This window comes from Oryctolagus cuniculus, chromosome 2 (genome assembly GCF_051225735.1).
Source record: "Oryctolagus cuniculus isolate XC-2025 breed Fujian yellow rabbit chromosome 2, ASM5122573v1, whole genome shotgun sequence".
Lineage (NCBI taxonomy): Eukaryota > Metazoa > Chordata > Mammalia > Lagomorpha > Leporidae > Oryctolagus > Oryctolagus cuniculus.
In genome coordinates, this window is record NC_142868.1 from 74,419,239 (window position 1) to 74,442,552 (window position 23,314).

Sequence of the window (23,314 nt, forward strand, 5' to 3'; positions counted from 1 at the left end):
CAACTGAACATTACTGAACTTAAAGTATGAGAATTTTCTAAATGAGCTCAATTGTGATAGTTTTAAAAAGTCATATCTTTATAAAGTTGTATCAATGAATCTTTCATAAAAACTCATACAAATAAGAGGAGGGAAGAAAGAAAATATTAGAGTGTTGGGATTTGTCCTTGAATCTCCTTTTTTTCTCTTAAGTTTTCCTTCCAGTTAAGCTGATTTTCTCTTATGCTTGTTACTGGATTAAAGCCAGAATCAACATTGCCCCACTTCTAATCAAATGATGGAGAAATTATTACAAGTTCTGAGCCCAGTTAGAGGATTCTGGGTGGCAGAGTGGCTGGACTGGACCTGAACTGTATCTCTGACTCACCTCTGACTTTAGGCAAGTTATTTTATGTCTCTGCAATTCTGATAAGACTTTAATAATGCTAATTTATTTCAAAGATATGATTGCTAAAGAAATAATCATTGGCTTTTGGGGGAGGCTGTTTTTGCAACTTGGAAAAGAGATTTAGAATTGTATCTACTTTTTATTCCCTTTATGTTTTGAATAAATCAGATAGAAGTTTTATGTAAGTCATAGGATTTACAATTTCCATATAAAATAGGCCACTTATTTTCACTCCAGAAGTAAAAACTTTAGAGATGCTTTTCTTTTACTATTTAGAATTATAACATATTTTGCTTTTCTAAGGCTTTCATTGAATATTAATTCTTCAGATAAGTAACAAAGATACAATTATTTTCCACTTTCAGAAAAAGAAATAATTGGAAGGTAGTAGCCTAAAAGGAGTCTCTAAACTGTGTTTATGGGTAAATTTTAACTGTCTTACATTAGGGTTATAGTCCATTTCGAACACTAACTTAGTAAACATGCTTCCTTCAATAACTAAAAGTAAACTCATACATTTAGTGATTTTTCTCTTCTTTTTAAAATTACTTTATCTCCTATTCTTTTTTTTTTTTTTTTTTGATAGGCAAAGTGGACAGTGAGAGAGAGAGAGAGAGAGAGAGAGAGAGAGAAAGGTCTTTGTTTTGCCGTTGGTTCACCCTCCAATGGCCACCGTGACCAGCGTGCTGAAGCCGGTGCATCGCGCTGATCCGAAGGCAGGAGCCAGGTGCTTCTCCTGGTCTCCCATGGGGTGCAGGGCCCAGGCACTTGGGCCATCCTCCACTGCACTTCCTGGCCACAGCAGAGAGCTGGCCTGGAAGAGGGGCAACCGGGACAGAATTCGGCGCCCCGACTGGGACTAGAACCCGGTGTGCCAGCGCCGCAAGGCGGAGGGTTAGTCTATTGAGCCACAGCGCTGGCCCTATCTCCTATTCTTTTAAAGTAGCTTATTTAGAACATACTATTTTTGCAATTTCACATGCTACTAATATATTTTTGTAATTGTGTTTTTAAAAGTTGCATATTAACTGCAGAACTTTTCATTTTCAAACAATATTCTTGCCTTTAAGCTTAACATAGTGTAATTAGCTAATTTAAACAATTTGAGGCCGGCGCCGTGGCTCACTAGGCTAATCTTCTACCTGCAGTGCTGGCACCACAGGTTCTAGTCCTGGTCGGGGCGCCGGATTCTGTCCGGTTGCTCCTCTTCCAGTCCAGCGCTCTGCTGTGGCCCGGGAAGGCAGTGGAGGATGGCCCAAGTCCTTGGGCCCTGCACCCGCATGGGAGACCAGGAGAAGCACCTGGCTCCTGGCTTCGGATCAGTGCGGTGCACTGGACGCAGCGCACTGGCCGCAGCAGCCATTGGGGGTGAACCAACGGCAAAGGAAGACCTTTCTCTCTATCTCGCTCTCTCACTGTCCACTCTGCCTGTCAAAAAAAAAAAAAAAATTTGAGTGGGGAGGGAATTAAACTTTATAATTTTAAAGTAATGTATATCAAATAATATAGTCCATCAAAAAATAGTCATTTAGAACTAATTTTAATGTTGGTAATAATTAAAAGATCTGAAAAAATCTAAAGCAATCATTATAAAAGAAATACAACTAATTACAGAGTAAGGAACAGGAGGATTTGATACAACTTTCCTGTAGGCCAGATTTACAGAATAAATAATGATTTACTAGAATGATACAGACCACAATTTCTTTTCTTTGTTCTTTTTTATTTTATATTTATTTATTTATTTAGCAAGAGCTACAGAGAGGGGGGGAAAGAGAGAAATCTTTGATTCACTGGTTTACTCCCCAGATGGCACAATAGCCAGTGCTGGGCCAGGGTGAAGCCATGAGCTTTGTCCAAGTCTTCCACATGTGTGGCTTGAGCCCAGACACTTGGGCCATCGTCCACTGTTTTCCCATGCAGGAGCTGGATCAGAAATGGAGCAACCAGGACACAAACTAATGCCCATATAGGATGCCTACAACACAGGAAGTAGCTTTACCTGTCTCGCACAACACCAGCCCCCGAGACCAGAGTTTCAAAGCAGATTTCTTAAAGCAATAAATACAATTTTACCATACACCTGGTGTTTTCTCCTCTCCCATTGGCTTTGATTTTGTCAATAGGTATCTTTTGCATTTGTCTTGTCACCTTTTCTAATAAGGTTTTATGAGAAGAAAAGACAAACTCATGTTTCAATCCAACTAGAAGTTGAAAATCTAACATTTATTTTCAAACATTTTTTCAAAAATTCAAAAATTTTCCCATTGACCTGGATAAACAGGGGAAGGAATGTTAATAAAGATTAGTTTTACAGCAAGGAAATCACATTTTCCCTTCTGAGAAAAATTTTTACCACTTGGGGAATAATTTCTGTAGAGACAACAATGAAATGTTATTGGGGTCTCCATAGAAAGTTTCTTTTTAAAAGCTGTATTTATTTGAGAGGCAGAGAACTCCCACTCACTCCCCCAGATTCTCCCAACGGCCGACACAGGCCAGGCCAGAACTCAATCCAGGTCCCCCACGAGGGTGACAGGGACCCAACTACCTGAGATATCACCAGCTGTGTCTCTAAATATACATTAGCAAGAAGCTGGGACTGAGGGCAGAGCTGGGACTCACCCCAGGCCCTCCAATATGAGATGCAAGGGTTTTAACCATAGGGCCAAAGTCTGTCCCAGCACAATGAGTGAAATGCTGGGGACACAACAATTAATACAGGTAACAACCTGGACACAGTAGGTACACAATATTTGTTGAGTGAATAAATGCTGTGTTGGTCTGTAGATGTAGTATTGTGGTATCATAGAAGAGGAAGTAATTCTGCCTTGAGGCGTTGACTGGGAAAGTTTAGTTTTATATTTAATTACATATGGCTTCATGCATACTTCACTTATACTGTCTTAAATTTCGGTATTAATATTTACTTTTATTTTTCCTCCAAAACCATTACCTTGCTGGGGCAACCACTTTCTTCTTCCACAGCACCTAGCATAGTACTGAAACTGATGCATAGCGCCTGCGGCCTCTGCCTGCTGCTTCCTAGGATTGCTCTGTGCAATTGTCTCTTTCTCCTCTCCAGCCTCATACATGTGAAGTCCTTTTGGAGGAGGGTGTGCTCCAGGAGCAAGCAAATAAGTCACAGCCACGTTGAGGGACAGAGTGATGTTCACTGGACAAGGCTGTGTTTTGTGGCCTCTATGTCCTTCTAGACTTCCTAGCTTTTAAATTAGGAAAACTCACAATTATGGTAGTACACAGAAGCTATTTTATTTTTTTTTTATTTTTTATTTATTTATTTTTTTTTGACAGGCAGAGTGGACAGTGAGAGAGAGAGACAGAGAGAAAGGTCTTCCTTTGCCGTTGGTTCACCCTCCAATGGCCGCCGCGGCCGGCGCGCTGCGGCCGGCGCACCGCACCGATCCGATGGCAGGAGCCAGGAGCCAGGTGCTTTTCCTGGTCTCCCATGGGGTGCAGGGCCCAAGCACCTGGGCCATCCTCCACTGCACTCCCGGGCCACAGCAGAGGGCTGGCCTGGAAGAGGGGCAACCGGGACAGAATCCGGCGCCCCGACCGGGACTAGAACCCGGTGTGCCAGCGCCGCTAGGCGGAGGATTAGCCTAGTGAGGCGCGGCGCCGGCCACACAGAAGCTATTTTAAAGATTAGCAAAGTTTACATCAAGACTCATTAATCCAAGATTGATTTTAAAATAATCTCAAAGGGGCCGGTGCCATGGCGCAATGAGTTAATCCTCCGCCTGTGGCACCAGCATCCCATATGCGCGCTGGTTCTAGTCCTGGCTGCTCCACTTCCAATCCAGCTCTCTGCTGTGGCCCAGGAGTGCAGTGGAGGATTGCCCAAGTGTTTGGGCCCCTGCACCCACATGGGAGACCAGGAAGAAACTCCTGTGGCTCCTGACTTTGAATTGGCGCAGCTCCAGCTGTTGCAGCCATCTGGGGAGTGAACCAATGGAAGAAAGACCTTTCTCTCTGTCTCTCTCTCTCACCGTAACTCTACCTCTCAAATAAATAAAGAAATAAGATCTTTTTAAAAAAATCTCAAAAAGTGAAAACTGTCCTCCACAACTTTAAAAAAACGATTTATTTATTTATTTATTTGAAAGAGTGAGGGAGAAAGACAGAGACATCTTCCATCTGCTGTTTTACTCCCCAGTTATTCACTCCAGCCAGGGGTGGGCCAGGCTGAAGCTAGGACCAAGAACTCTGTCTGGATCTCCACTATGGGTGGAAGAAAGTCAAACACTTAGGCCATCCTCTTGGCCTTGCAGGCATGGGAAGTGGAGGACCCATGGCTCCAACAGACTTTCAAATATGAGATGTGGGCATCCCAATGACAGCTTAACCCGCTGTGCCAAAATACCCATTCCCTCCTTCACAACTATAAGCAGGTCTTAACATTGTATATTATCTTGATTTCTTGTCTACACATTAGACTTTGGGAAAAACAGTGTAAATCACTTCTAATTTGTTATAACTTTCTTTTTGTTCTTGTTCTTTTAAAAATGAAATGCTATCCGGATACAAAATGAGTTATTACTAATTTAGCACATCTGCCAGGGTAAGGTAGGAATTACTGTGTCCACTTCACAGATCAGGAGTACTTTAGCCTGAGGTCAAACAGCTAAAAATGACTCAGCCAAACTATAGACCTGGTATTGCTGCTGACAGAGACTGTTTTCCACATGATCATACAAGCAGATCAGCTATCAGGACCACTAAAACAGCCAGAGCGCCCCCTCTCTTTTCCTGTGATCAGATGTATTTAGTTCTATTTAAGATGCCATTTTGTGCAGCTGAAGGCTGGGAAAGTAAGGATTTCCCCAGTGACTCTCAGACTGGGCACGGCCTGGAGCTGCATCTGACCTCCTGGAGCTGCCTAGTCCGAACCCAACTCTGCTCTCATGAAAGATTCAAGGTGATAAGTTAACACATGCGTTTTGTTCTCACAGTTCTTTCAGTGGAGAAAATGGCGAAGATGCTCGTTTTCATTATTGTCACCGCTCTAGTAATAGATGGCGAAAGCTGGGTAAGCTTATTGTAAAAACTATTGTGGAATTGAAATGCCTGCTTTGATCTGGGTTTTGAATTGAATGACTGCTTTAGAAAATAACCTGTACAAAGGCAATGCAATGCAATTACATATTAAAATTCATAATTTCTCAGGAGTAAGCATTAATTTTTGCTGGAGAAGAACATAAGCCACAAATAGAGATATCAAAGTAAAAATGAGAAAATAGTAAAAGAAAATGACCTTTTGCTCCCTTTTCATTAGTCGTAGTAGCTGTCCCAGAATTGAGTACCCAAGAGCCCTGATGAAGTTTCTAGTCCTCAGAATCCAATTCACCTGTCAAATTTTCTTTAGAGAGCTCTGCTCTGTTCAGTCAGATGCCACATTACAAAGGGGCTTATAAACCCTTTCATTTACAACATTCCTGGGTTATTTGTCTTTTAAGAGAAGGTAAAAGGCTTACCTGGACCAATTTGAAGTATCTGTGGGAAGAATAATGTGTAAACAAAAAAGTTAAAGTGAGTTCAGTAGAATTTCCAGCAACAGGAAAATAAATGGACGAAATACCTGGGGAGGTGAGGGTTTAAGTTAGCATCCCTAATAAGGATACTGTTCATCTTCACATTATCCCAATGAGATTATATTTTTAAAATGTTTATAATCAAAGGTCCCTCAAAAATCTAATTTGTTTTGGAGTCAAAATACCAATGACACAATTAACTTCTGTGAAGCATTTTACTCTTTCTTTTTAAAATAGATTTATTTATTTGAGAAGAAGAGTTAGGGATAGAGAGAGGGAGAGACAGAGAGAAAGGTTTTCCATCAACTGATTCACTCCCCAAATGGCCACAATGGCTGAAGCTGGGCCCACCTGAAGCCAGGATCCGGGAGCTTTTCCAGGTCTCCCACATGGGTTCAGGGGCCCAAGAGGAAGAGACATCTTCAATCTTCTGTTTCACTCCTCAATTATTCACACCAGCCAGGGGTGGGCCAGGTCGAAGCTAGGACCAAGAACTCTGTCTGGATCTCCAATATGGGTGGCATATTGGAGCAGCTAGGACTTGAACTGGCACCCAAATAGGATACCAGCACTGCATGAAATGCCAGTAGGCTTAGCCTACTATGCTCAACACTGGCCCCTCAAATCCTTTATTTATAAATTTTATTTATTTATTTGTGTTTATTTGAAAAAGAAAGAGAAAAGACAGAGACACATAGTGAAATCTCCCATATGCTGTTTTACTCCCTAAAAACCTGCAACAGTCAGGTCTGGACCAGGCTGGAACTAGGAGCCAGGAATTTAATCCAGGTCTCCCATGTGGATGGCAGAGACCCAAGTACTTGAAATATCACCTGCTGCCTCTCAGAGTATGTATCCGCAGGAAGCAGAGCCAGGACTCGAATATGGTACCTGGGTGTCTCAAGCAGAATCTTACACTGTGCCAAATGCCTGCCCAACTCCACAGTTTAAAAAGCACACCATGAAGAGGTTGAGAGCACGATCTTTGAACTGGATTTGGATCCTGACTTCTCACGTCTTCAGGGTATCCATGAGGGAGCCTTCCCATCAGGACTCAGCCCATTCCTGCCTCAATGAGTTGTTACGAGGATAAAATGAGAAACAGTGATAAAGCTTTTAATTTAGCCATTCTGATTATTTGTTACTTTATTTATTGAGTTCAGGTGCTTAAGCATGGTAAAATTTTACTCTTTAAACCGTATTAGAATCTTTCAAACTTCTTTCTGCTTGGAATGTTATTCTAATATGGGAATTAGAGACAAAATTGGATCAGTGATTTATTCTAATTAATAGCAGCACTTATTTTCCACACAAATGAGGTGCCCATTTCTTTGCAGGCTCTGGACAACTGCTCCCAAGAAGAGGCGCGGCTCAGAGCCCAGGTGCACCTGCTTGAGACCCGGGTCAAACAGCAACAGATCAAAATTGCACAGCTTTTGCTAGAGAAAGAAGTCCAGTTCCTTGACAAGGGAGAGGAGAATAGCGTCATTGACCTTGGAGGCAAGAGGCAATATGCAGGTCAGACGTGACTTTTCTTAACAGTGTCAGTAACTTACATACCCGTGTGCAATGATGGTGCTAGTAATTTGTTCACTTCAGTTCTTGTTAAGGGGCGTTTCCTATCCCAGTGACAAGAACATAAAGCACTTCATCAATATTCAATGCCTTCTTCCACATTTTACTCTTTTTCTCTGTTATCTCCTCAGGGAATATTTAATGTAAGATTAAATATCTGAGAGTGTCTATAGTTCAACAAGAAATCAAGATAATAAAATATATTGTTATAATAAAATATATTGTTAAAATAGCTTACAAATAGCAGCTTATAATTGCGAAGTTTCATGTTTGAACTCTATTTGCATATCTTTCCTTCTGATATGGCTTTTCTTTCTGAAACCCTGATGTGTTTTGGGGTGGTAGATAAGAATGAAAAAGCAGGAAGGGGGAAAGGACCAGAATTATTAAACAAGATAAAAGAGTAGTTTTAATGTGTGCATTTTATAGTTCGGTAATTTTACATTTGATTAGGCCAGTGCTTCTCCCCAGAAACTAAAAGGTCTTAAACTGTCAACATGTTATACAGATCACTGCACATATTCACTATGGAAAAGTGTTCATTTGACTTTTTCCGGAAGTAAAAGTAATTTTTTGAAAGTAAAACCAATGGCTGTCAGAAATGGACAATGCTGTCTAGAGTACTTTGTTCATATGTCTACTCTAGCATCACTACCATGTATTATAATTTAGCTGTTCCTGGGTCTGTCTTGGTCAATTAACTGGGCACTTTGCAAGGTCTGGGACATTTGATATCTTTACCTCTCTGTGGATTATCAGAGTGCCTGGGACATAGTGCATCTTCATATTTATGAATGAAAGCAAGGCAATAACAGAAACAGGATCAGCAAGATAAGAAAAAAAATACATTGAGAAGTATATTTGACTATAATTGAAAGATTGTAGAGGCCAAAGAGATGACAAACTTCTGGGCATTAAAACATCCATAAACACACTAGTGTACAATAGGAACATTGTAAAACCTTAGAACTTGTGCTTTAATAAAATGGTCCCTTTGCTCTCGGCTGCTGACCCTCTGTTGATAGCATCTTTATCTATTATGCTTTATTCCTGGAGTCCAACTGCTGCCATACAGTCCCCACTTTGGAGATCAGAAGGAGGCCAGGCCCTCTGGCCTGTGGTAGTGGGGATGGGTAGAGGGTGTGGATGGGACATGGAACAAAGAATCAGACACCGTTCAGGTAGAAATGGCTTGGGAAGCAAGGGGACTGTCTGAAGAAGTCTCAGAGGACAAGGAAAGAGGAATCAGAACTGAAGAAAACTACAATAGTTACAGAGTCCAAGCTCATCTACTCACCACGTGAAAAACCCCAGAACTCAATGGTGGTGTGTTGCAGCACAGAAAAAAATGGTACTGGACCCTTGTGTTCTGGTAGACCAAGAACATGGCTCAGCTCTCCCACTAAAGAAGCCAGTTTGCCCACGCCTTGTAATAGGCCTTTTTTAAGTACAAGGGGGCAGGAAAGAGGAAGCGGGAGAGCAAGAGGTGACACACTGCTACAGATGGCCAAGTGCCAGCAAGGGTCTCTGTCCTCGGTTACATGACTTTGTGCACAGGGGCCTGGTCAAGCTGCTCCTGTAAATCCTTAATAAAACAATCATTGCATGCCTCCTTATCTTCTCTGTGGGAGGCAAGCTTCCAGTAAGGGCTTGTTTGCAGAATCCACAAGCTGCAACCAGAATGCCTCTGATGGCTAACATGTCTACGTGCAGGGCTGAGCAGAAGCAGTCTGACTCAAAGGGCAAGGCAGCAAAGTAGACAGCTATGAAAAAAAAAGCAGAGATGCTGAGTGTTTTCACCCTGTTTGATAGTGAAGGTTATTAGGAAGACCATAAAAGAAGGCCCAGGAAGCAGAATCAGTCTGGATTCCTGAGAGACCATGTTTCTTAGGCACTGCTACTCATTAGAATCATCTAGTGACCTTCTGAAATAGTGATGCTGATCAAGAACAGCGAAGAGTCAATTTTATTCCATTGGCCACCTAACGTGTTGGCTTGGTTGGACCCCATCAGAAGATACGTGCTTCCTGGGTCAGAGGCATGAATGAGTCTTGTGTCTGCATCAATGTTTTTTGGCTCCCACTACTCAGAGGGAAAATGTGCAAGCAGTGAACTATGTCATGGCTGAGGAACTCTAAGCTCAGGAAATGCTAGTATTTTCCAACCTTCCAGCCTTTGCCCCAGAGGAAGATGTTATTGATATTATTATGATGGATAGCAAGCAAACCTGCTGTCTGCTACAGAGGGAGGCACTATTTCTATCATTCAAGTCTATATTCATTATAAGAATATCCTTGAAAAAAATATTCTAAAACCATGAGACTGTGGAAAATGTCAATAAGACATATATTGCCAGGTAGGAGCTCACTGAGTTGACTGGGTCAATCATTGTGAACGATTCAAGAATTGATTCACAGAAAGTGTTTCCAATTAAAATTCATATGTTGAAACCCTAACCCCTGTACCTATGAACGTGAGTGAGTTTGGAGATAGGTCTTGTGCAAAAGAGGTGGTGCTATGACTCAGTGGGTTAAAGCCATGGCCTGCAGCGCTGGCATTGCATATGGGTGCCAGTTAGAGTCCTGGCTGCTCTGATCCAGCTCCCTGCTAAAGCACCAGGGAAAGCAGCAGAAGATGGCTCGAGTGCTTGGGCCCCTGAACTCACACAGGAGATCCAGAAGAAGTTCCTGGCTGGCTTTGGCCTGGCCCAGCTTTGGTTGTTGCAGCCATTGGGGGATGGAAGATCTAACCAACCTGTAGATGGAAGACCTGTCTCTGTCTCTCCTTTTTTCTCTCTGTAACTCTGCCTTTCAAATAGGTAAATAAATCTTTTTTTTTAAACAGGCAATTAAGCTAAAATGAGGCCTACTTATATCTTTATAAGAGGGGAAATTTGGAGCTGTTGTTGTGTCTCAGTGGGTTAAGATACCACTTACAACACTGGCATCCCATATCAGAGTGCTGATTCAAGTACTGGCTGCTCCACTTTCAGTCCATCTCCCTGCTAATGCACTGGGAAGGCAGTGGAAAATGGCCCAAGAACTTACACCCCCGCCACACACATGGAGACCCAGATGGAGTTCTGAGTTCCTGGCTTCAGCCTGGCCTAGCCCCTGCCATTTAGGCATTTGAGAACAGAGCCAGTAGGTGGAAGATTTCTCTCTCTGTCTCTCTCACTCACTCTAACTTTCAGATAAATAAATATTTTTTTAAAAAAAGAAAAACAAAACTTTGAAATAAGAAGTATAAGTTTTAATAAAAAAGATGAAATTTGGACACAGAAGCATCGGGTATGCATGTACAGATATAAAGAGTACATGAGGATGGAGCAGCATTACTGTATACAAAGTGTCCTCACAGAAAGAAACAGATTTATCTATCATATCAATATCTCTCCGACCCCAATCTCCATGGGGAGCATATATATAAAATCTTAGCCATTTAAGTTCGACACAAATTCCAACTTTATATTCAATCTTGTTGCTCTGTCTCCAATAGCATGCCAGATCAGAAAAGGGGCTAGGGCTGGGGAAGCAGAGACCAGAGGATGCAGCAATCAAACCCCCAAGTCTGTTATCAAAGCTGGGAAAAAAGATGTAAGCAGGAGTGGTAGGAGACATGGGCAGAGAGAATACAGGGAAAGTATGAAGAAGGGCCTTTGTAGGGATGTCGCCACCCCTGGATCACAAACGCTCAAAGAGGAACAACAAAGGATTGAAAGTGTTCATTAATGGAGAGGACTACTGTGGGGAGCAACCCGGACTAGACTAAGTTACTGGAATTAAGACTTATTCTATGCATCTGCTCTCCCACAATATGGCGCTGAGAAGGGAGAAACAGCTTCTACACAGCTGCCTCCAGTTCAACCAATAAACTGTAGGACTTACTCCTGATTGGAGGAGAGCAGCGTGCTCGGCGTGTGGGCAGCCGAGTTGGGATTGGCGGAGGAGGACTATAAAGGAGGAGAGAGACAACATGCACCAGGAACATCTAAGGGGAACATCTGAGGGAACAACTGTGCAGCCCCCGAGAGAGCCGGCCGGCAGTGTGCCGCTCCCCCGCGGAAGTGGGGAATGTGGCAGGGGGAACAGCCCTTCCACGGAGGTGGAAGGGACGGTAGCCAACCCGGGAAGAACCAGCAGCAAACCCAGGGAGGGCCGAGCAGACAAAAGAACAGCGCAGGGTCCTGTGTCGTTCCTCCACGAAGAGGGGGAGCGACATAATGGTGCCGTGACTAGGATATGAAGCCTAGGCAGGGTTTAGTGTCGTTCCTCCATGAAGAGGGGGAGCGACAACTACCATTGCAGAGAGACCCCTGGTGTTAGGAGCGTATTGGCTTTGTGGAGGCAGCATAGGTATGGGAAAGGAAGTATATGGCCGGGCCATCACTTATCCAGCAATCCCACTTCAGGATATAAAGAGAAATGAAATCAGGATGCTGGAGACCCCTGCACTCTGTGCTCTTTGTAGTACTATTCACAATGGCTAAGATATGGAATCAACCTAAGTGTCCATCATGGATGAATAGATAAGGAAAATGTAGTATACAATGGAATACTATTCAGCCCTTAAAAATAAAAATCCTATTGTTTACAATATGAATAAACTGGAAGACATTCTGTTAAGTGGAATAAGCCACCACAGAAAGACAAATACCATATAATGTCACATATATGTGGCATCTGAAAAGGTTGAACTCACAGAAGTGCCCAGTAGAATGGTGTTTATTGCAGACTGAAGGGGAAGGCTGAAGAGCTATTGGTCAACCATAGAGAGGAGGAATACATACATACATACACACATATTTTCAAAGGTGTAATAAAAGTCCATAGCAGAAGCAGAATCTGGACATCAGGTGCTGTCCTGCTTCGCTTTGGCATGTTACATTCCAGGCACTCTACGTATGTCTCAATTTCTCAACAGCATCCTTCCCTTCTGAGAAGGGACTTTTCTTGCCTTTTTTCTATCTGCAACATCTTCTCAATTCTACCCCTTCCTCCATCATTCATTCTTTAAATCCCAGCTTACCTATTCCTCCATTCAGGAATTTTTTCCTGATCCTGAAGTCTGAATGAGGTACCTCTTCCACGCACTCCAAAAGCATACTTTGTATCTTAGCACTCACCATGGAGTGTTGTCCCTGCATGCCTAATTGTCCCATTCTCCCTCCCCTCACCCCCCCTCCACTAACCCGTCTAGTTTCTCCGTATATCTTCAGGACGCAACATGGTGACTGGCATACAATCAATGTGAACAGAAGTACATATTTTTAATTGGTGGAACAGATCAGGTGAGAGAAAGGCAAACACTTTAAACACACTTGTGGGATCTGACGAGACAGTTATTTGACACCTTGGGAGGAAGACAACAAGTTTACACAAAACAGGTATCAAGAGCAAGGAACTGATGACTGTAAGTGGAATACCATTATTCCAATTCCAAGTCAAGCTCAAGACTCAGGGTATCTATTCCAACACACTCTAATCAGGAATGAACACAGACTCAAGGATCAGACAATGTCAGGAGACAGGTAATCAGATATATGTCACTGGAACTATGCAGTCTGTGATAGGGAGACTGAGGCTTAAGAGCTAATAATCTAGTCCCCGTGCGTGAATGCTGGGGAGCAGACCTGGGGAAACTAGAGGTCTCCAAGAAATAAGTCAAGACAGCAGTTACCAGGAAATTAAAATGCCAAATTCAGAGCGGAACTAACTCTACAAATAGGAATTAGGAGTTAGTAGAAGAAACATACAGAGAGGGTCCAGACAAATCATTTGTGTGTGTGTGTGTGTTGTGTATGTGTGTGCATTATAATGATAAGATAGATGGTAGACATTCTAGATAGATGTTTCTGGTTGTGGTGGCCGAAAAAAAAATCCAGAAGTCAATAGATTCATACTTAACATCCTTCATTTAAAAGTGAGCTTCAAGCCGGCACCGTGGCTCACTTGGCTAATCCTTTGCCTGTGGTGCCGGTACCCCGGGTTCTAGTCCCAGTCGGGGCACCAGATTCTGTCCTGGTTGCTCCTCTTCCAGTCCAGCTCTCTGCTATGGCCCAGGAGTGCAGTGAAGGATGGCCCAGGTCCTTGGGCTCTGCACCCGCATGGGAGACCAGGAGGAAGCACCTGGCTCCTGGCTTCAGATCGGCCCAGTGTGCCGGCTGTAGCAGCCATTTGGGGGGTAAACCAACGGAAGGAAGACCTTTCTCTCTCTCTTTCTCTCACTGTCTAACTCTGCCTGTCAATAAATAAATAAATAAATAAAAGTGAGCTTCAAAAAGTGCATGGAAAATTAAATTAAAAATGTTTATTTTTGTTCAAAATTTTAAAAAAATATGTGCATTGTTTTTTCACAATATGCATTTTCAATTAACTTTTTAAAGATCATTTATATGATGCAACCAGGATAAAATAGAAAGGAGGAGCAAAATATGATATATAAATACAGTTCACTTGTACTTCATTTCTCAGCATCTAGGCAAATAAACTGCCAAGGACACACACTTAATAAAATATATGAATTTCAATAAGAATATAACAACATACATAGTGTATAATATATAAGAAACATAAGAATTTGCTGACATCAAAATTTGGTTTTGGTGTCCTTAAATAAAAAAATGTGTATTTCTGTAAAAATATATATTTCTATTTTTCATTATAAATTACTCTGTTATTACTAAATGAATTATTTGCTAATTCATCTGATTCATTTCAAGGTAGATAAACTCTAATTACTACAATCAAGCAATTTTTGTAAACAAATCACATGATTTTTATGTATCATATAATTAAACTGTATCTTTTAAAAGCATCTGGGTGCTGTTGAACTATGAATTAAAAGGTTACTGAACTCATGTGAACTGGGGACAATCACATCTGTCTGGCCAACAGGACAAAGGCCCCACCAGGTCCCCCTCTGCAGGAGACCCGGTTTTGCAAGAGGCTGTTCAGCATGAGTAATGTCTGAGGTATAGACCCTCAAGACGTCCAGCTGTCCATCCTGGTAGCTGCAAACTTTAGACAAATTATTTAGTACTTTCTCCTGGGGTACAGGAAAATCATAAAAGCAAAAACAAGAAAACAAATAAATTCACAGCTCAAAATAAAAACAAATGGAAACTGTTGTCAGAAATCTTTATATTTAAAAAGCTTTCCACTGGCAAACCTTATAGCTCATCATCTCCATGTTTGCCTAGAAAATAGTTTGAACTTTGTGAGTCTTTACTATTCAGGTCTTTGGTAGGAGATTAAATCTTAAATCAAGAACTCCTTTTCTGATGGGGTTAAAATCTGCTTACTCTAATGACAAGTGTGTTTCGTATACTTGACCACAGGATGTAAGCTTTTTAACAACATTGAACAAATTTTGTGTAATCATTTTGCCATTGACTCTTTTTGCTTAATTGTCGGCTCAGGATTTTTAAAAATGTAATTCAGCCTGTATAAAGAACACTTGTGCTTCTCAATCTTGAAAATAAATAGATGAATAAAGCCTAAATCATCTCACATATAACATCTTACCAAAGCAGTAGCATATGATTGCTGCCAACCCCATGAGGTCTTTATAAATAGTGAAGGTTCTTATTTTTTTCCTTTCCTGATCCCAATAGCCTATCCAACCAATTTAATATATAATATATAACAATCAATATTTAAATATTATACTTAATAATACTAAATACATAATGATAATAAAATAATTACATATCAGTAAATAATTCCCTTAATGTATGCTATTAATATATAGTAAATATTAATAACATACTACTAATGGTATATATTATTATTAGAGAAACAGAGCTACCATCCACCAGTTCACTCCCCAAATGACCACATCAGCCAGGGCTGAGCCAGGCTGAAACCAGGAGGCTGGAACTCAATCTCTAGCAGGTGGATGTCAGGGCCACAGGTATCTGAGCCATCACCTGCTGCCTCTCAGGGTGTCCACAGCAGGAAGCTAGAATAGGGAGCAGAGCTGGTGCTCAAACTCAGAGACTCAAATACAGGATGTGGGTGTCCCAAGTAGATTCTTGCCATGCCAAACACCCCCCCCCCCAATGTATATATATTTTATCTGTGACAAAACAAAGCTATTGTAAACTATTTGACATTAAAACAATGAAGATAAAGACAGAAGTTTAAAATATGCTTAATGACAAATTCTGCCTGCGGTAGAGTGGGTAAAAGCCCCAGCCTGCAGCACTGGCATCCCATATGGGCACCAATTCTAGTCCCTGCTTCTCCTCTTCCGATTCAGCTCTTTGCTGATGGCCTGGGAAAGCAGTGGAAGATGGCTCAAGTCCTGGGCCGCTGCACCCGTGTGGGAGACCTGGAAGAAGCTCCTGGCTCATGGCTTTGCACTGGCCCAGCTCTAGCCGTCGCAGACATTTGGGGAGTGAACCAGCGGATGGAAGACCTCTCTTTCTGTCTCTCCCTTTCTCTATGTGTAACTCTACCTCTCAAATAAATAAATAAAATCTTTAAAGGCAATTAACAAAATGATTAGGATACAGTCTGAAAGTTGTCAGTGTTACAGTTTTTTATTCAAACGTCAGTGGCTGGTTATTCTTAATAATGCCTCTTTATGGTGGTCTCACTGCGTCAGCTTCCTGGGTGTCTGAACACTAGAGAAGTGCACGCTTGACACATTCTCTGCAGTTCAGCCTGTGTGAGAGTCCATGGAGATTAATCTGTCCCATCTTAAAGTGACTTAGACACAAATATTAGTTTTTAATGACAGATTGGTAGCTCTGTTTGCTTCAGTGATCAAAGAAACTCCATGACGAAAAGAATGCAAGGATGAAAGGAATAGTAAAGCCTTGTAGATTTTAGCAAAAACATCTGAGAATGTGTGGATCATTAAAAATTCTAGTGCATTAGTAAAGAATCTGGTGAGACCGGGAGGTTTTAAGAACCTAACAAGATTACTATTTGTGGCTCATTTCAAAATGTTCAGAATGATCCATAATGTTCTGAGTCAAGATAACTCAAATTATTTGCTTGGTGTTCTATTTCTATTTTCTTTTAGCTCCATAGGAAAAATATGTTACCTAATAAAGCTGTATGTTCCACTTAAATATACTGTAATTAACTGAATACATGTAATTAGTATTTTTTTTTTACAAAATTTATAAATGGAAAACCAATCCCTAGTTCACTCATTTTTTCCATCATAATATCATGAAGCCAGATAATAATTAAATCAGGAAATAATTTTCTAACAACCCCTGGAAGGTAAAAAAGATAGTTTTAAAAGTTAATAATCTACACGTTGTATTTATCTGTCTCCCCTGGCACTGAGTAATCTCATTCAAAGGCTTCCTTTAAAAAATAGTCACATAGGAAAGAACAGGTCATCAAAGAAGGAGGTACCTTTCTCTGAAGGGAGGAGAGAACTTCCACTTTGACTATGACCTTGTCTAAATATGATCAGAATTGGCAAACTCAAAAGCCTTCCACAGTCTTGGCAACTCATGACAAGAGCCTAGGGTGATTACTGATGCCATAAACAAGAGTGTCAATTTGTAAAGTCAACAACAGGAGTCACTGTGCACTTACTCCTCATGTAGGATCTCTGTCCTTAAGGCGCTGTACATTGTGAATTAATGCTATAACTAGTACTCAAACAGTATTTTTCACTTTGTGTTTCTATGTGGGTGCAAACTGTTGAAATCTTTACTTAATATATATACTAAACTGATCTTCTGTATATAAAAAGAATTGAAAATGAATCCTGAGGTGAATGGAAGGAGAGAGGGAGCAGGAAAGGGGAGGGTTGCGGGTGGGAGGGAAGTTATAGGGGGGAAGCCATTGTAATCTGTCGCTCCCCCTCTTCGTGGAGGAACGACACTAAACCCTGCGCTGTTCTTTTGTCTGCTCGGCCCTTCCCGGGTTTGCTGCTGGTTCTTCCCGGGTTGGCTACTGTGCCTTCCACCTCCGTGGAAGGGCGGTTCCCCCTGCCACTTTCCCCACTTCCTCGGGGGAGCGGCACACCGCCGGCCGGCTCTCTCGGGGGCTGCTCAGGTGTTCCTTCAGATAGATGTTCCTGGTGCATGTTGTCTCTCTCCTCCTTTATAGTCCTCTTCCACCAATCCCAACTCTGCTACCCACACACTGAGTACGCTGCTCTCCTCCAATCAGGAGCAGGTCCTGCTGTTTATTGGTTGAACTGGAGGCAGCTGTGTAGAAGCTGTTTCCTCCTCTCCCAGCGCCATATTGTGGGAGAGCAGATGCATAGAATAAGTCTTAATTCGAGTAACAGTCTAGTCCCAGTTGCTCCCCACATAATCCATAAACTGTACTTTGGAAATTTATATTCATTAAATAAAAGTTAAAAAAATAGTCACATAACAAACATTATATTACTTTGTTTTGCAAACAGATTGTTCAGAGGTTTTCAATGATGGATATAAGCGCAGTGGGTTTTATAAAATCAAGCCTATCCAGAGCCCAGCAGAATTCTCTGTTTATTGCGACATGTCTGATGGAGGAGGCTGGACAGTAATTCAGAGGCGATCTGATGGCAGTGTGAACTTTAACAGGTGTGCTAATTATGACTTATTGATTGACTTGGGTTAGCAAGTGTGAGAATGATAAATTAAGCCCTTTCATCAGGCCTGAAGTCATTAATAAGACAGAATTTCACTCTGTCTAAATAATAATACTGAAAGTGAATTAACTGATCAAGATAACATTGGCGGTGGACATGGGGGGGCAACTTGAGTACCTCATATATTCACTTGGATTTTGCTAAAATCAGCTTTCACTTTCCTTTTTTAGAGCCTGGAATGACTATGAAAATGGCTTTGGAAATTTTGTTCAAAAAAATGGTGAATATTGGCTGGGTAATAAAAATATTCACTTATTGACCATACAAGGTAAGGTTGACCTGATGTCAAATTCATTTGAAATGCAATAAAACAACACAAAAGGGATTTCCACGAAATCATAAAAATGCCAGTAACTGGTATAATTTGCAGATTGGGCAATAATCCCCCTGGCAAAATGCAGCTGCTTAAAACTAGGAATAGAGGAAAAAAATTAGAACTGGACTGGGGGCGGGATTGTTTTCTGATATATATTTTCTATTGCTGGAAAAAAGTAATGTTATAAATATTAATTTTTCTAATGCCTGAAAATTATGTGTACTCTATCAATTAATTATCTTTTGCTGTAATAGTATGAATAGCTTGCCACTTTAAAACTTGGTTCCTTGAGCCGGCGCCGTGGCTCAATAGGCTAATCCTCCACCTTGCGGCGCCGGCACACCGGGTTCTAGTCCCTGTTGGGGCGCCGGATTCTGTCCCGGTTGCCCCTCTTCCAGGCCAGCTCTCTGCTATGGCCAGGGAGTGCAGTGGAGGATGGCCCAGGTGCTTGGGCCCTGCACCCCATGGGAGACCAGGAAAAGCACCTGGCTCCTGGCTCCTGCCATCGGATCAGCGCGGTGCGCCGGCTGCAGCGGCGGCCATTGGAGGGTGAACCAACGGCAAAAGGAAGACCTTTCTCTCTCTGTCTCTGTCACTATCCACTCTGCCTGTCAAAAAAAAAAAAAAAAAACAAAAAAACAAAAAAAAACAAAAAAAACAAAAAAAAACTTGGTTCCTTAAAAATAGCAACTTACTGTTCCTCATAAATCTACATGCTAGCTGGCAGGCTGGCTTTGTGGATCAGAGCTGGGCTCTGCTGATCTTGGCTGGACTTGCTCATGGGTCTTCAGCCAGCATTCTGGTGAGCGAGAGTCGGCTTTCCTAGGCTGGCCTTAGATTAGATGATGCTGTGCTCCACACAGTCTCCATCTTCTGGCTGGCTAGTCTGGACTTACTCTTGCAGCAGAAACATTATTCCAAGAAGGAACATGGGTGCACATGAATCCGCTGAGCCTGAGCCTCAGAAGTAGCCCACAGTCACTGACCTTCTCTTATTGAAAGCGAGTCAGAGAACCAGCTCAGATTCAAGAAGGGAAATAAACAGGAGGTGTTATGAAGTCACATTGCAAAGGGAGAGGTGAATATTTGGGGAGTTGGGGCTATTCTTGGAATAAAATACCATAATACTCTAAATGTCCTTATTTCCATACCCTCATTTTTTATTTTAAAAATGTTTCAAAGATATGGCAAAGTTGAAAGAGTTTCAACATACCACCTAGATTCTACATTAGTATGTAACTACAACAGTTCCATCACATCTACCCAATGCTCCTTACTCTACCCACCCACCAATCCATCTTCTTAAATTTGTATTTCAGAGTAAATTGCAGACATCTATATAATTCTCCCCATACAGATGCTCCTGACTTACGATAGTTGGACTTAACAACTCTCTTAACTTTATGATGTTGCAACAGCAATATAGGTCCAGAAGAAGCTGTACTTCAGATCTGGGATTTTTGATCTTCAAGGCTAGTGAGAAGCACTTCAATACTCTCTCATGATGTGGGGCAGCATCCACACCCATCATCACAGGGGAAACAGCTGACACCCCACAGTATGCTGTATTACTAAGGTGTGGTGTCTGGTGGGTTAGGTGTATTAAATGTATTTTTAATTAATATTTTAAATTTATGGTAAGTTTTTTGGATATAACCTAATCATCATTTGAGGAGCATCTCTGTGTATTTTTATGTTCCCATCTTTACCAGAATTCAAAAATCCTAAGAAATCATTAGTGTGATCAAATTTCCAAGCTTCTGTATCCCATGTTCTTTCTCAGCCATTGCCTTCCTTACTTCAGTTGTAATCTGAGACTGTATGGAGTCTCCTTGGGTCTGGCCCTGAGTGCATTATAAAAGGCATTTATGTTATCCAAGAAGTCACCCTTGAAATGAATTATAGGAGCAAGGATTAATCTGTTTATCCAAAAATCAATAAAGCTAACAGTTTTTGTATATGTATAATTGTCAGTAGGATTACACAGTTCTTTGAGACACCTGAATAATAGCTAATAAGGATAGATAATCCAGTAGCATGATGCTTTCTTCAATTGTCCTTCTTGTAATCTCTCTAAACATTTATACAAGATTTCCTCTTTCTCAATCTGTTTAAGATCCTAATTTTGAATGTTTTATACCAAATCTATAACATTTATGAGTTTCATTTCATTTCAGCATTAATATTTATCTGGTTATTGAAGCTATGCAAACTGTAAGCAGTAACTTCAGGCTCCTTCTATATTTATGAAATCCAAATTTATTATTTTTCAAATTATTATGTGAATAGTCACACAAATGGGCTTTGTCAATAATTATGCTACCCTTTTATATATTTTTCAATTTTTTAATTTTTAAAAATTTTTGAAGCTTTATTTTATTTACATGAAGGACAGAGTTATATAGAGAGGTAGAGACAGAGAAAGAGGTCTTTCATCTGCTGGTTTACCCCCCAGATTGCCGCAATGGCCGGAGCTGAGCCGATCCGAAGTCAGGAGCCAGGAGCTTCTTCCAGATCTTCCATGTGGATGCAGGGCACCAAGAACTTGAGCCATCCTCTGCTGCTTTCCAAGATACATTAGCACAGAGCTGGATTGGAAGTGGAGCAGCTGGGACTCGAACCAGTGCCCATATGGGATGCCGGTGCCGCAGGCCAGGGCTTTAACCCACTTGCCACAGTGCTGCCCCCCCCTTATATTTTGGTTAGTGTTCAGGCTAGCTGTTCTCGTGGAAGCAAAAATGTCCTTCTCAGTTCCAGGCCTCACAACTACATACAAGTCATTCCACATGAAAGACAGTGCCTTTGTCTCCACACTTTTTAATTAGGAGAGCACTTAAAGCCAGTGAAATTGCCTCTGAAAATGCCTGCCTTCATTCCATAAAATTTCACTGGGAATGTTTGCAATAAAATTAATTTAGAAATGATGTGTAATTCAAAATATTTGTAATTATTGACCAAGGTGATATTTAGATGGCATTTAAAAAAATGATCATGACTTTGTATCCCTGTCTTATCACACAGTACTTTTAAGAAAGTTAGCCTAGACTTATCTTACTATTCCAACTCAATTTCCAGTCTTGGCTCAATTGACTTTCCTGCCTTTAGAGAACTCCATGGGGTGAGGAGTCATGCGGCCAAAGAGACAAACCCAACAGCAGCCCACACCCCTTCCTAAACTTGGTCCAGAAGTAGGGAAACTGGAAATCACTGCCTAAATGGCCTTGGGCTTGTTTTCAGGCCCTGTTCAGGCCTCTTCTTGGTCCTCCAGTGTTGTTGATATGTGCACCTGTGAGTCCAAGAGGAGGCTGAGTAACAGCTTTGAGTACGGGTGTGGAGAGAGCTTGGATGTGCAAATTGTGGTGTCCATAGGCCCTTGGCCATGTGTGATGGAGATGAGGATGAAAAAAGAAAGAAAAATGAGCCTAGATGCGGCTGGAATGATGGGGTCCCCAGGTTTTCTCTTTCTGGACCTCCATGTTTGGGAACCCCAATAAATCTGAGACTGTAAATACAGACTGGCCTCAGAAGTCCTTGTGCTATTCCACAAACCTCACACCTTCAAAAGGTGTATGGGAAAATGGAATTAAAAGATAAGTTTAATGTTGGGCATTGTGGCACGGTGGGCTAAGCCACCACTTGGATTCCCTCACCCCATATTGGAGTCCTGGCTATTCTACTTCCATCCAGCTCCCTACCAATGCATCCTGGGGAATTCAACCTGACCCAGCCCAGAATTTTGCAGGCATTTGGGGAGTGAGCCAGTAAACAGAAGATCTCTCTCTTACCACTCTCTATCACTCTGCATTTCAGATAAATAAACAAATAAATAAATAAATAAAACTTTACATTAAAAACATGTTTATTTTGGTGAAAACATTTTTTCACAATTGATGCATAGCTTTTTGTAGTACACAATTTCCAGACTTTTGAAAGATTCCCCAATACATATGACTTCAAAAATTTTGTACCAAAGTAAATATTTTTTTTTTATTTGACAGATAGAGTTAGACAGTGAGAGAGAGACAGAGAGAGAAAGGACTTCCTTTCATTGGTTTATCCCCAAATTGGCCACAGGCCAGGTGCTTCTTCCTAGTCTTCCATGCAGGTGCAGGGGCCCAAGCACTTGGGCCATCCTCCACTGCCCTCCCGGGCCACAGCAGAGAGCTGGACTGGAAGAGGAGCAGCCAGGACTAGATCCCGGCGCCTATATGGGATGCTGGCACCACAGGTGGAGGATTAACCAAGTGAGCCACGGTGCCGGCCCCCAAAGTAAACATCTTTTAATTTCATTTTCAATGAACTTTTTAAAGTATCCTAATATTTATCAAAGCAGGATGAGAAACCATACATCATGTAATAGATTTCTGACTTCTCATGGTCCACTTGCTTTGTTCATGGAAAAGAACAGAAATTATGTGAAGATGGCAACTATTTCAGTCATTTTTTAAAAAAATTATTTGTTTATTTGAAAGGCAGAACTACAGAGAGGCAGAGAAGAGAAGAGAGAGAGAGAGAGAGAGAGAGAGAGAGAGAGAGAGAGGTCCTCCATTTTCCAGTTAACTCCCCAAATGGCCACAATGGCTGGAGCTGCATTGATCCAAACCAGGAGCCAGGATCTTCTTCCAGGTCTCCCACGTGGGTGCAGGGGCCCAAACACTTGGGCCATCCTCCACTGCTTTCCCAGGTCACAGCAGTGAGCTGGATCTAAAGTGGAACAGCCAAGACTCAAACCGGTGCCCATATGAGATGCTGGAACTACAGGCGGTGGCTTTACCTGCTATGCCACAGCACCAGCTCCTCAGTCAATTTTTTAGATACTGTTCTATCACCTAGAATTTTTATTTTGTAGTTATTAAAATACCTGTTCTA

At 41.6% G+C, this 23,314-nt stretch overlaps 1 protein-coding gene across 1 annotated transcript in view; it reads left to right on the forward strand.

Annotated features, from left to right (window-relative positions):
- The first annotated feature begins 306 nt into the window (after nucleotides 1-306).
- FGL1 (fibrinogen like 1) overlaps nucleotides 307-23,314 on the forward strand; it is a 31,123-nt gene continuing 8,115 nt past the window's right edge. Inside the window, exons 1-5 of the mRNA XM_002709340.6 lie at nucleotides 307-379; nucleotides 5,362-5,438; nucleotides 7,278-7,458; nucleotides 17,902-18,061; nucleotides 18,300-18,397. Of these exons, the coding sequence (XP_002709386.1) occupies nucleotides 5,379-5,438; nucleotides 7,278-7,458; nucleotides 17,902-18,061; nucleotides 18,300-18,397 (499 nt within the window). The 5' untranslated portion in view covers nucleotides 307-379; nucleotides 5,362-5,378. The remainder of the gene's footprint in view (nucleotides 380-5,361; nucleotides 5,439-7,277; nucleotides 7,459-17,901; nucleotides 18,062-18,299; nucleotides 18,398-23,314) is intronic.